Raw genomic sequence first — 13,395 nt, forward strand, 5'->3', positions numbered from 1 at the left:
TATGTATAGTCCAAAAAAAATTTTATTGCCTGAATTTCCCTTGTATACCACAGTTTTCTTCTTGTCAAATAGGATGTACACCCATGTTCTCTTTTCAAAACAGGTTTTCCTCCTTTATTTCCCCCCTGTATTCCCTCATATACCCTAAAAGAATTTATTTCTGTGTGCATTTGCTTTCTACATTCTGAAAATGTAAAATTTACTCTATTACTTTTCACTACTTTGAGTTTAGAGACTAGTGCTATGTCATAAGCAAATCAGCATATGTATTTTTCATCCTAAAAGGTGAAAACAAAGGTATATCTCTTTTCATAATTTTCTAGTCAACTCCTTGTACTTTGAATTTGTTCATCTGTAAAAATAGAATAGTTGTGTGAAGTAGGTTTTGACTGTTGGGATCTTCTTTGTTAGGAAAATGTTTTGTATATAGTAATGGACTTATGGATCATCTATGTGTTTGTGAAGAGGAAGGCAACAGAGCATGGTATAAGAAGCCAGGACGATTCCAGGGTACATTGGTAAGGAGATTATGTTATTTATAATCACAATATGTTTTCTATTTTTACGATTTATGTATGAAAGATTTTTCTAATTGTAAGAGAGTAAAAAGTCCATGACACAGCACAGTTATCCAGAGTTAAAAGGTAGATGTAAGGCAGGAAAAGGCAAGTACTGCTTTGCTTTTAATTAATTTATTAACTTTCTTTTCATCTGTTTGTACTTTTTTGTATGAAAAGAAAAAATGAACTTTTTAATTTTGACATAATTATAGATAATAACAATTTTAAGAAAAATATACAGACAGATCCCATATACCTTTTTCCTACTTCCCCCCAAGTGGTAACATCATACAAAAGTGGTACCATATCACATCCAGGATATTGGCATTGATACATTTAAGGTGTAGAATAATTCCATCACCACAAGGATCCTTCCTGTTTCCCTTTTATAGCCACACCCATTTCCTTTGTGTTCTCAACTGCTCCTTACTTAACATCTGGCAGCCGCTAATGTGTTCTTCATTTTTTTAAAAAAAATTTGTTAATGTTTATTTATTTTTGAGAGAGAGAGAGAGAGCACGTGAGCAGAGGAAGGGCAGAGAGAGAGGGAAACAAAGAATCCGAAGCAGGCTCCAGGCTCTGAGCTGTCAGCACAGAGCCTGACGTGGGGCTTGAACCCACAAACCGTGAGATCATGAAGTGAGCCAAAGTCGGATGCTCAACTGACTGAGCCACCCAGGTGCCCCATGTGTTCTTCATTTATATCACTTTCTCATTTCAAGAATGTTCTGTGGATGGAATAATAACATATATAACATTTTTGGATTAGCACTTTTCATTTATCATTATTATCTGGAGATTCATTCAGGTTGTTGCATTTATCAATAGTTTGTTCTTTTTCATTGCTCAGTAGTTCCATGATATTGATGTACCACAGTTTGCTTTTTGGGTTGTTTCTAGTTTGGGGCTGTTTCAAATAAATCTGTTACATAGATTCATTTCCGGGTTTTTGTGTGAAAGTATTAAAAAACAAAACAAACTACTCACTGTTTTTTTTCTGCGAACACTCTATTTACAACATTTCTCAACCAGATATGTGGGTTTTTTCCCTTATTCCAAACAATTCTTCAAGTATTAATGAACACCACCTAGGTATCCTAGAGTTTAACTCCATTCTGACACCATAGGACTATTCCCACTTCAGATGCCAATCATAGATCAGGTTGTCACCTGTGTTTCTGAGTAACTGGTTGTAAACAAAGGTTCCTGCAACCCCCTTTTCAGATTCAGTGAATTGCTAAATAGCTCACAGAACTCAAGAAAATAGTTTACTAACTAGATGACCAGCTTTTTATGAAAGGGTACACCTCAGGAATATAGCCTGGTAGAAGAGACACATTAGTGCAAGACTCGGGGGGTGGGTATGGAGCTTCATTCGCTAGGTATGTCACCCTCCTTGAATTTCCATGTGCTGTGCTCACCAAGTTGGAAGTTTTTTTTTTTTTTTTTTTTTTTTTTTTTTTAAATGTTTTGTAACGTTTATTTATTATTGAGACACGGAGAGACAGAGAATGAACTGGGGAGGGGCAGAGAGAGAGGGAGACACAGAATCGGAAGCAGGCTCCAGGCTCTGAGCTGTCAGCACAGAGCCCGACGCGAGGCTCGAACTCACGGACCGCGAGATCATGACCTGAGCCGAAGTCGGACGCTCAACCGACTGAGCCACCCAGGCGCCCCCCAAGTTGGAAGTTTTTAAACCCCATACTTGAGGGATTTTTTAAGGAGGCTTTGTTATATAGGCATGATTGATCAAATTATTGGCCTTTGGTTATTAATGTAACCTCTTGTCCCTTTTTCCTCCCCAGAGCCCCTGAAGTTGGGGTGTGGGTTAGAGTAGTGGAGTGAGACTAGAAGTTTGAGCCCTTTAATCACATGGTTGGGTACTCCAGCAGCCAGCCCCCCATCCACTGCTTATCTAGGGACTTTTCATGTTTATTTTTTATTTTTTTCTTTTTTCAGGGAGAGGGAGAGAGCATGTGTATACTAGCAGGGAGAGGGGCAGAGGGAGAGAGAGAATTTTAAGCAGGCTCCATTCTCGGTATGGAGTGGGACTTGATCCTTGACCCTGGGATCGTGACCTGAGCTGAAATCAAGAGTCAGACAGGACTACTCACCTGACTTGAGCCACCCAGGTGCCCAGTCCTGAGGGACCTTTCATAAGTCACCTCTGTAGCATAAATTTGATGGGGTTTGAAAGAGATTTGTTACATGTCATAGACTCTAAGTCTAAAGCTCTCTTTTGGCCAGCAAAAGAGCGGGATGCACGATGAAAAGCAAGAGATGGCTAATGTCTGGGAAAAGACAAGAGCCCTGAATCAGGGTTTTTATTAGCCCCATTTTTATTAGGATCAGAAGGCTTGCAAACATGATGGGCATGTACAAAGAAGCAATGAATCTGTGAACATTAACTTGGGGACATGAGGAAAAGGGGGTCTTGAAGATATTCGGGGTTAGGGGTTTGGGTTAAAACAAAACAAAATCTGGGCGCCAGGCAGTTGGGCAGAAGGTTGTTTACAGTGGACGTGAAGTACCACCTCCGTTTATCTTAGCTAGACTAGGGGATGAGACAGATAGGACACTTGACTTCAGAGTTAATAAGGCACCTTTCTTTTGTTAATCATCTCAGCTCTGGGCAGCTTCACCTGCATCACAGCAGTCTATAGCTCAATTTACCTGTTTATGTAACTTGGTCCTTTCCTCCTGTGAAAGCAGCTTTTTGCTATAGTACTAAATTGGGGGGCACTTCTGCCCTGAACACCTAATCTTGCTTACCTCATAAATCTTTGTATTGGGCGCCTTTGTGCCCTTCTCTATCCTGGGGTTCCTTTGCACCTCCCTATTGTTGGGGTGCCAATCTTGTTTACCCAAGCTCGGGTGTGAGCATCCTATGGCCTTGTATTTCTTTATGCCTTGTTAACCCATTGGTGTAAGCCGGGGGGGGTTCCTAAGTTTATCCCCCACAGTTATGAGTAACAAAAGATACCCTTTTCACCTTTATTCTTTGGAGCTTTGTAGGACTAAGAAAAAAGGCCAAATATTAGAACAAAAGATGCTCCACTGCTCTTTATCAATTAGGAAATTATATTGATTTTAGGAACTATGTGCCAGGAACCATGGACAAAGACCAAAATGTATATTTCTAATTTTATAAGTCCTAATATCATCATAAGTCTTCATTTTTCTGGGATAAATGCCTAGGAGTGCAGTTGTTAGGTCACATGGTAGTTGTATGTTTAGAGTTTAAGAAACTGCCAATCTGTTTTCTAGACTAGTGGTACCATTTTACATTGCCAGTGGCAGTGTGTGACTGTTCTAATTTCTCCATATCCTCACTAGCCTTTGATGTTGTCACTTTTTAGCAGTTTTGATAGATGTCTAATGATATCTCATTGTGGTTTTAATTTGCATTTCCTTAGTGGCTAATGATGTTGAACATCTTTTCATATGCTTATTGTTTATTAGTATATCCTCTTCAGGGACATGGCTTCTCATGTCTTCTGCCCATTTTCCAATTGAACTCTTTGTATTTTTACTGTTAAGTTTTGAGAACTCTTTATAAAATCTAGATAATAATCCTCTCTCGAATGTGGATTTGCACATATTTTTTCCACTCTCAGACTTACCTTTTCATCCTCTTGAACAGTCTTTCATGGAGTTAAAGCTTAATTTTGATGCAGTTCAACTTATCATTTTTTTTCTTGCTTTAGGTGTCAAATCTAAGAATGCTTTATCTTTAATAAGTTTTATAGCTTTATGTTTTATGTGTAAGTCTTTGATCCATTTTGAATTATTCTTACATAAAGTATAAACCCAAGGTTGACCTTTTCATTGCTTTTGTTCATTTTGCCTATGGGTTTCTAGTTGGATTTGTTAAAAGGCTGTCTTTCCTCCATTAGGTGCTTTTGCACATTTATCAAGAATCATTTGGGCATACTCTGTGGCTCTAGTTTTGAATTCTTTACTCTCTCTCATTCATTTTTTTGTCTATTACCTATATCAGTACCACACAGTCTTTTTTTTTTTCTTTATTTAATATATTATTGTTTTTTAAATTTACGTTCAAGTTAGTTGTCATATAGTGTAACAATGATTTTAGGAGTAGATTCTGTAATGCCCCTTATCCATTTAGCCTGTCCCCCCCTCCCACAACCCCTCTGGTAACCCTCTGTTTGTTCTCCATTATTTAAGAGTCTCTTATGTTTTGTCCCCCTCCCTGTTTTTATATTATTTTTGCTTACCTTCCCTTATGTTCATCTGTTCCGTGTCTTGAAGTCCTCATATGAGTTAAGTCATAGGATATTTGTCTTTTTCTGACTAATTTTGCTTAGCATAATACCCTCTGGTTCCATCCACGTAGTTGTAAATGGCAAGATTTCATTCTTTCTAATTGCCAAGTAATACTCCATATTTTATATATACCATATCTTCTTTATCCATTCATCCATCAATGGACATTTGGGCTCTTTCCATACTTTGGCTGTTGTTGATAGTGCTGCTATAAACATTGGGGTGCATGTGTCCCTTTGAAACAGCATACCTGTATCCCTTGGATAAATGCTTAGTAGTGCACTTGCTGGGTCGTAGGGTAGTTTTGTTTTTAATTTTTTGAGGAACCTCCACACTGTTTTCCAGAGTGGCTGCACCAGTTTGCATTCCCACCGGCAGTACAAAAGAGATCCTCTGTCCGCATCGTCCCCAACATCTGTAGTTGCCTGAGTTGTTAATGTTAGCCATTCTCACAGATGTGAGGTGGTATCTCCTTGTGGTTTTGATTTGTATTTCCCTGATGATGAGTGATGTTGAGCATTTTTGCTTGTATTTCCCTGATGATGAGTGATGTTGAGCATTTTTGCATGTGTCTGTTGGCCATCTGGATGTCTTCTTTGGGGAAGTGTCTATTCATGTCTTTTACCCATTTCTTCACTGGATTATTTGTTTTTTGGGTATTGAGATCACACAGTCTTAATTACTGTAACTATATAAGCCCTGAAATTGGGTAGACTGATTTCTCCCACTTTATTTTTATTTTTCTTGTTCAAAGTTGTTTTAGCTATTCCTGAAGTTCCTTGGTCTCTTCATATAAATTTTAGAAAAATATTTTTATATCTATAAAAAATGTCACTAAGATTTTTATAGAAATTGTGTTAAGGCTATATATCTCTTTGGGAAGAAATAACATCTTTACTGTGTTGACAATGAGACAGATTAACAGGAGAAAATCAAACTTAATTACATATGTACAGGTGCTCTGTAAGATAATACAGCCCCCAGGCAGGCATTTAAGGTTTATATGCCACCCACAGTTAAGAAGGGAGAGGGGTCTGGGACTTCAAAGGAATAAAGACAATTCACAGGAATATGAAAAAGTAAATGTTTGGTAAATAATGTGTGCTGAACCACATAGAAACATTGGGACACAGGAATTTTAACAGATTTTGCTAGATTTCTCTCTACCACACCTACTTTATATTATACTATAGTTATCTATGGTGAAAGCTCCCTTCCTAGAGCACTTCCTCTTTCTAAACTCTTTTAGACAGAAAGAAGGTCAAAGTTTCTTCCTGAACCTTATGTTTCTTGAAAATATTCAGCCTAAAATAATCTACATGTCAAAAAGTCACATTTTGTGGTGGCAAATTTTGCTCCCCATAATGGCATATAATTGAGTCATGTTTTTTGAACTACTGTCAGTTTTTATCTTTTACCAGATGTATTTAGACTACTGATATTTAATAGAGTTATAGATATATTAGAACTTAATCTTTGTTAAAAAGCAAAATTCACTGACTAAATTTGAAGATCTAATTGGCTTTATTTCAACAAGTCATGATTTGGGCAGTGTTGCATCTAGCAAGTAGAAAGGAGCTCTGAGGAGCTACACCAAACAGAAGACTTTTATAGGCAGAAGAAGATGGGGCCAGGAAGTTCTACTAACCAGGAGTGGATTGTTACAGGCAAGGTCACCTTCCTCTGAGGGAAGGTAGGGGTCTGTCTGGCAGATTACCTCACTAGTGCTAACCTGGTAATTACACATTGACTGATTAAAGGTCATGTTCTTAGGAGAGGCTGAAACTGCAGTTAGGTTAGGTACTATGCCGGTTGTGCTGACATAGGGGTGAGCATATGTGATTCCATTTTGGTTCTGTTGTCCCATTGTTAACAGCCTACCATTTCCTTTTTTGCTTTCTCTTTGTTTTCTGTTGCTGTTTTATTTTTCCTGCCTTCTAATGTGTTACTTGAACATTTTTTAGAATTCTGTCTTTATAGGGTTTTTGGGTGTATATTTATTTGCTGAGCCTTCCTAATTTTTTGGATGTGTTTGTAAATGATCATTCAGTGATTTCTCTGTTGACTGCTTTAAAATCTATGTCAGATAATTTTAATATTCTTCTTTTCTCCGTGTTGGCGTCTGTTTATTGTCTCTTTTCATTCAGTTTGACATCTTCCTGTTTCTTAGAATGACAAGTGATCATTTTTTTTTTATTGAAACCAAGAAATTTTAAGTATTACATTATGAGACTCTGAATCTTACTGAAACATTCTATTGTGACTGGCTTTTTAGACAATGTTAGAGGAAGAGGGGTGTCACCTTGTTAGTACTGAGTGTAGCTGGAAGTTAAGGTTCCTCACTTAGCTTCCATGGGCACACCGTGTGGAGAGTTTCTTTACTCTTACACAGGTGATATGATATGAATGTTTGTGTCTCCCCAAAATTCATATGTTGAAATCCTGATACCTGATGTGATGGTATTAGGAGGTGTAGCCTTTGAGAGGTGATTATGTCATGAGGGCAGACATGTACGGAATTAATGTCCTTAGAAAAGAGACCCCAGAGTTCCCTTGTCCTTCCACTATGTGAGAATTCAATGAGAAATCAAAGACCTGGAAGAGGACCCTGTGACCTTGCTGGCACCCTGGTCTGGGACTTCCAGCCCCCAGAAACGTGGGAAATAAATTTCTTTCGTTTATAAGGTACTTGGTTATAGCAGCTCAAACAGACTAAGACAGCAGAGAGGAAGTTCTGGCTTGCCTTACACTGGTGACAGGAAAACCCTAACCCCTCCTCATTTTCTTCCTCTGCTCCTCTGACACTACCATTAGAACGCTTGGCATATTCATCTTAGTTATTTTTAATTTTTTTTAAATGTTTTTAGATTCCCAGTCTGATAATTCTAAAATCTCTGCCATATATGAGTCTGGTTCTGATGCTTGCTTTGTCTCTTCAGACTGTGTTGTTTGCCGTTCAGCGTGCTTTGTAATTTTTTTGTTGAAAGCCAGGCATGTTGTATTGGGTTAAAAAAAAAACAAACAGGTAAATACAGCTTTATTGTCAAGTGATATGTTTATCTGATTAGAAGTTAGTCTATGTTTACTGCCTGTTATAGCTGTGTTCTCAGAGAATGAAGTTCCCTCTAGTGTCCTATTTTTTTGTCTTGTTCGCTATCATCTTTGAGTTTTCCTAGAGACTGCTCAAATAGGGTCTTAGGTTTGTGGTTCTTTCAGCTGTGATCCTCTGTTTCACAGGAGCCCTGTTGATGGGGTGGTAAGTATGTAGGAAGAGAAACATTCTATAGTCCTATGACTAGGTCTTACTCTTACGGAGCATGAATTGGGTATTTCCACTGTGCCAGATTGCAGATTTTGGCAAAACTGCAGTAAATGAGGGTCTGATAAAATAGTTTCCCTCGCTCAGCTTTGTTAAGGAGAATATAAGTTTGGGGTATATTTGAAAACTGGTTACGTTTCTAAATGTAAAACAAGTTGTTAATTTTTCAGTTCAGCTTTTTTCTTGTTGTGAGAACAGAAGTGGCAACTATATCCTTCAGAGCACTAAATTTGATGTATTCCACAATTTTGATGTTCTGTTTTTATTATCAGTTGAAATATTTTCTGATTTCCCTTGTAATTTTGTTTTTTGCCCTGGGTTTAGAAGTGTAGTATTTTAATTTCTTAATAATGGGGTACTTTCTAGATATCCTGTTATTCCTGATGTCTACTTTTTTTTTTTTTTTTTTTTAATTTTTTTTTCAACGTTTTTATTTATTTTCGGGACAGAGAGAGACAGAGCATGAACGGGGGAGGGGCAGAGAGAGAGGGAGACACAGAATCAGAAACAGGCTCCAGGCTCCGAGCTGTCAGCCCAGAGCCTGACGCGGGGCTCGAACTCATGGAGCGCGAGATCGTGACCTGGCTGAAGTCGGACGCTTAACCGACTGCGCCACCCAGGCGCCCCTCCTGATGTCTACTTTTAATTCCAGTGTGATTAGAGGAATATACTCTGTAAATTTTCACATTTTTGAAATTTATTGAGTCTTGCTTAATGGCCCTACATATGATCTGTCTTGTTGAATATTTTATATGCACTTTACCCATCTACTATCTATCTATCTCTATCTATTTATTTATTTTAGAAAGAGTGAGAGCATACAAGTGGGAAAGAAGGCCAGAGGGAGAGAGAGAGAGAAAGAATCTTAAGTGGGGCTCGATTCCACGACTGTAGGATCATGACTGAGTTGAAATCAAGATTTGAAACACTCAGTTGACTGAGCCACCTACGCACCCCTTTATGTACACTTTAAAATCTGTACTCTGGAATTGTTGGGCATAGTATCCTATAAACTATTAGGTCAGGATGGCTGATGTTTCATTTAGATCTTCTAGATTATTACTCAATTTTTTCTTTACTCTGTCAGTCACTGAAAGAGGATATAAAAATCTTCAATTATGATTGACAGTTTGTCTGTTTTCCCTTTTAGTTCTTTTAGGTTTGTTACATGGATTTTGATATGTTTTTCTGACATATTTTCATCATAATGAAGTGTCTTTATCACTACTGGTATTCATTATATTGAAATTTTTGTCATATAATATAGCCACTCCAGTTTTCTCATATTATTATTTATAAAGTATATCTTTTTCCATCCTTTTATTCCAAGACGACATAGCTGGGCCTTGTTCTTTTGTTACCCTCTCTTACAATCTCTGATTTTTAATTGGATAATTTAGTACTTTATTTATTTTTTAATTTATTTTTTTAATGTTTAATTTTGAGAGAAAGAGAGCATGAGCAGGGGAGGGGCAGAGAGATAGGGAGACACAGTATCCAAAGAAGGCTGCAGGCTCTGAGCTGTCAGCACAGAGCCCCACTTGGGGCTTGAACTCACAAACTGTGAGATCGTGACCTGAGCAACATTCAATGCTTAACCAACTGAGTCACCCAGGCGCCCCCAAAATTACTAACATGGTTGAGTTTCAGTCCAATACTATATGCTCCCTCTGTTGCTTTTTGTTTTTTTTCTCCTTGCTCTCTTTTGGATTAGTTCAATTATAATTAATATTACATTGACTTCTCTATTCCCATTTCTAGGGAGACCGTTCTCCAAAAATCTTTCACATTTTTGCATAAGTTTTGAGCAAGGTACTGACTGTCCTTTGTCCTTACCATCTTTTCAAGGGTGTTTACATAATGAATAAGCTTGGATGATACAGTGTTTCCCTCTAGGGCAAAGGAAAGTTATCCTCACTGCCTATTATAGAGGATTTGGGTTCCCTATGGTCAGATTTCCCCTCCTATAATGCAGGCCACCATATGTTCAGGTGTCTTCCAGCCTTCTTCAGGTTGCCTTGTGGAAATTGGGGCTCAGGAAACTGGCACAGAAATGCTGATACTCTGGCTGCTGCTGGTCCTGTGAGTAATAAACTGTCCTTTACCTCTTATCCCAGAGATTCTGATCTTCTACCAGCTCTCATGATACTGTGGCTGGCTGATTTGTCAACTTGCAGGTGGAGTACAGTCCCAGCCCCTTCACAGTTCTTGACACCATTCACTCTCCTCTTTATTTGTGCTATAGCTTCGTGTACAGTTCATCTTTGCATGTTACAAATTCCACATTTCACTATTAGAATTTTTTATTTAGAGTCTTGTATCTTTTAAAGTAGTTAAAAGGAGAAAGGGGGAAAATAAATGTTTCGTATATAACCGCATATTTACCATTTCTCCTGTACTTCCTAACTTGTTTGAAGATCTTAGTTGCTATTTGGCATTGTGGCCCTCTTCCCTGAAGAACTTTTCTCAACATTTCTTTCGTGCAGGTATTTTGGCAGTTTTTCTCTCAGCTTTTGTTCTAGTGAAATGTCTTTATCAAGCATTTTTTTGAAGCCTGTTTTGGCAACATACAAAATTCTGGCATAATGTGTTTTTCAGTACGTTTAACGTGTCATTCATTATCTTGTGGCCTTCCATGTGTCCGATGAGAGGTTAGCCTTCATTTGTATCACCCCTTATCATTTTTCTTTTCTTTTTTTGTTTTCACTGTGTTTATTTTGCTTGGGACCCTTGTGATTTTAGGCTCTGTAAATTGGTATGTTTCACTTATTTGGGGAGGTTTTTGGCCATCATTTGTTCAGGTTATTTCTAAGACTGTTTTCTCTCCTTTCCTGTCTGATTCCATATAAAACCATTCTACCACTTAATGTTACCCCAGTGTCCCTGAGCCTCTGTTCATTTTTCTTCATTCTTTTTCTCCCCCTTCTTCAGATTGAAGATCTACCTTCAAGGTCACCAACTCTTTATTTGCTGCTTCCACTCTGCTATTAAGCCCACTTAGTGAATTTTTCATTTCAGGTTTAGAATTTTCATTTGGCTGTTTTTTATGGTAACTGTTTCTTTGCTGAAATTCCAAATTTGTTCACTCATTATGTATGTATCCTCTTTTTAGTTTTTTAAATATATTTATAATAGCTGCTTTAGAATTCTTGTCTGCTAACTATATTATTTGAAATTTCAGTATTGATTTCTATTGACTACTTTTTCTTTAAGTATGGGCATATTTTGTTCTATAGCTAATCAATTTTTTAAAATTTTTTAATGTTTATTTTTGAGAGAGAGCGAGAGAGAGAGCAGGGGAAGGGCAGAGAGAGGGAGACACAGAATCCGGAGCAGGCTCCAGGCTCTGAGCTGTCAGCACAGAGCCCAAAGCGGGGCTCGAACTGACGAACCATGAGATCATGACGTGAGCTGAAAGTTGGACGCTTAACCAACTGAGCCACCCAGGCACCCCTAATCAATTATGATTGCATAGTGGAAGTTATGAATGATGCGTTGTAAGGACTCTGGATTTCTTTTATATTCGAAAGAGTCAGTTTTGTTCTAGAATTCTAGCACTGAACTTTGGCTCTATTCAGACTCCATATTTAGGTTCCCCTGTGGTGAGTTGCAGCTGAAACTTCCACTCAGCAGCTTTTAGCTGCTGCTTTTTTTGTTGTTGTTGCTGTTGCCAGCACTTTGTTATCTTCCTCTAGGCATTGCATAATTTATTAGCGAGCCAAATTTTGTGGCTGATTTTGTATGCAAACTTTGTGCACTCTTTATTTACCACCCCGCACTCTGTATTTGCCACCTTAAGCAAGTACATGTGCTGTTCTCAACTGACTTCCATGGGCAAAAAGCTACAAACTTGCAAATCTCTCATTGCTCTCTCTTAACAGTACTTTCCTCGATCTTTACCTGCTTTTGATTCCTCTCCAGAGAATTCAAGTATTGGGTTTAAATAATATTTTCTCAGATTCTTTAGTAGGTCAAGAGAGTTAATCTGACCAATTCTCTGCTATTACTCCAATTCCTTTTTATAATAAACTTTATAAAACTTGGCATCTAAGCCCTAAGTAGAATAATCCAAAGCTTAGTGACATAGTTTTTATTCTGCTTAGCAGAAAGTATCATTCAGAAATGTTTTACTTATGTTTGAAAGTTTTAAAAGAATGGATGTAATGTAAGTTTGAGAAACTCATATTTTGGACATAAATGCTTAAAAGAATCAGTGTACCAATCATTTATCAAAAAGTTTGTAATGTTGGGTTCAGGGATATATTTTGACACTTTTTTCTATTATAATTTTAGGATGCCTTTTTGAAAATCATTCGAAATGAGGGCATTAAATCCCTGTGGAGTGGCCTTCCCCCTACTTTGTAAGTTATAATTTACTATTTTTTCTCACTAAATGGTGATTGCTGTTTTATTTTGCCTTATAGTAAACATGGTTGCATAAAATTGTGCATAAAATTTTTAATATTAGGATTTTTTCATTTTCTAAAACATTGTTTTGTGAGTCTCACAACCACCCACATATTTGATGATTTGTTAGAAGGACTCACAGGACCTAAGGTTATACTCATGTCTGTGATTTACTGCAGCAAAAGGAGACAAAGCAGAATCAGTAAGGGAAAGGCACAACAGTAGTTGACCAGACAGGCACAAGGCTTCCAGGGCCCTCCCTGGTGACATCCCACAGGACATGCTTGTTCGTCCACCACTGAAGTACAGCAGCATGTGCAAAGTGTTTCTACCTTAAAATCCATTTGAATGGCAGTCTGAAGCTTACATTGGGATTGATGACCTTGCTTTATGACCAGCTGTGATTACCAGAACTCCAGACCCCCCAGAAGAAAACAGATATTTACCAAAAACCACATAATTTGCACAAATCAGCCTAAACAAGTTGACTTTGTGCTACAAACATACCGAAGAAACCTTATTGCAGGGACTATTCCAAGGGCTAAATTCCTTAGAGTTGGCCAAAAGTCAGGCATGCAGAAAGGTCCTCCTGAAGATAAAGAAGATTTGAACAACCAGGCCTGCTGTGTTAGGTCTTTGGTGCATAATTTTGTTTGCATTTTCTGAAATGAAGACTTTGGTGTTATTTGGTTTTTTATTTATTTTACTAACAAGAAATACCCTGATGTGTGTACTTTCCCTTTACTGGATAATTTTAATTCTCTACTAACTAGCTATTATATGAGTTAATATGATAAACTAGTAAGGCTAAATGGAAAAAGC

The 13,395-nt window shown here is 37.7% G+C and overlaps 1 protein-coding gene across 6 annotated transcripts in view; it reads left to right on the forward strand.

Annotated features, from left to right (window-relative positions):
* Positions 1–13,395, forward strand: part of SLC25A40 (solute carrier family 25 member 40) — a 69,014-nt gene that overhangs the window by 18,717 nt on the left and 36,902 nt on the right. For all 6 annotated transcript variants that reach the window (XR_015248038.1, XR_015248037.1, XR_015248041.1 and 3 more), the window contains exons 5-6: positions 412–518; positions 12,460–12,527. Coding sequence is in view for 1 of the 6 variants with exons in the window: in XM_025929713.2 (XP_025785498.1) it covers positions 412–518; positions 12,460–12,527 (175 nt within the window). In the remaining 5 variants the exon portion in view is untranslated. The remainder of the gene's footprint in view (positions 1–411; positions 519–12,459; positions 12,528–13,395) is intronic.

This window comes from Puma concolor, chromosome A2 (assembly GCF_028749965.1).
Source record: "Puma concolor isolate L17-30 chromosome A2, mPumCon1.1.hap2, whole genome shotgun sequence".
NCBI lineage: Eukaryota > Metazoa > Chordata > Mammalia > Carnivora > Felidae > Puma > Puma concolor.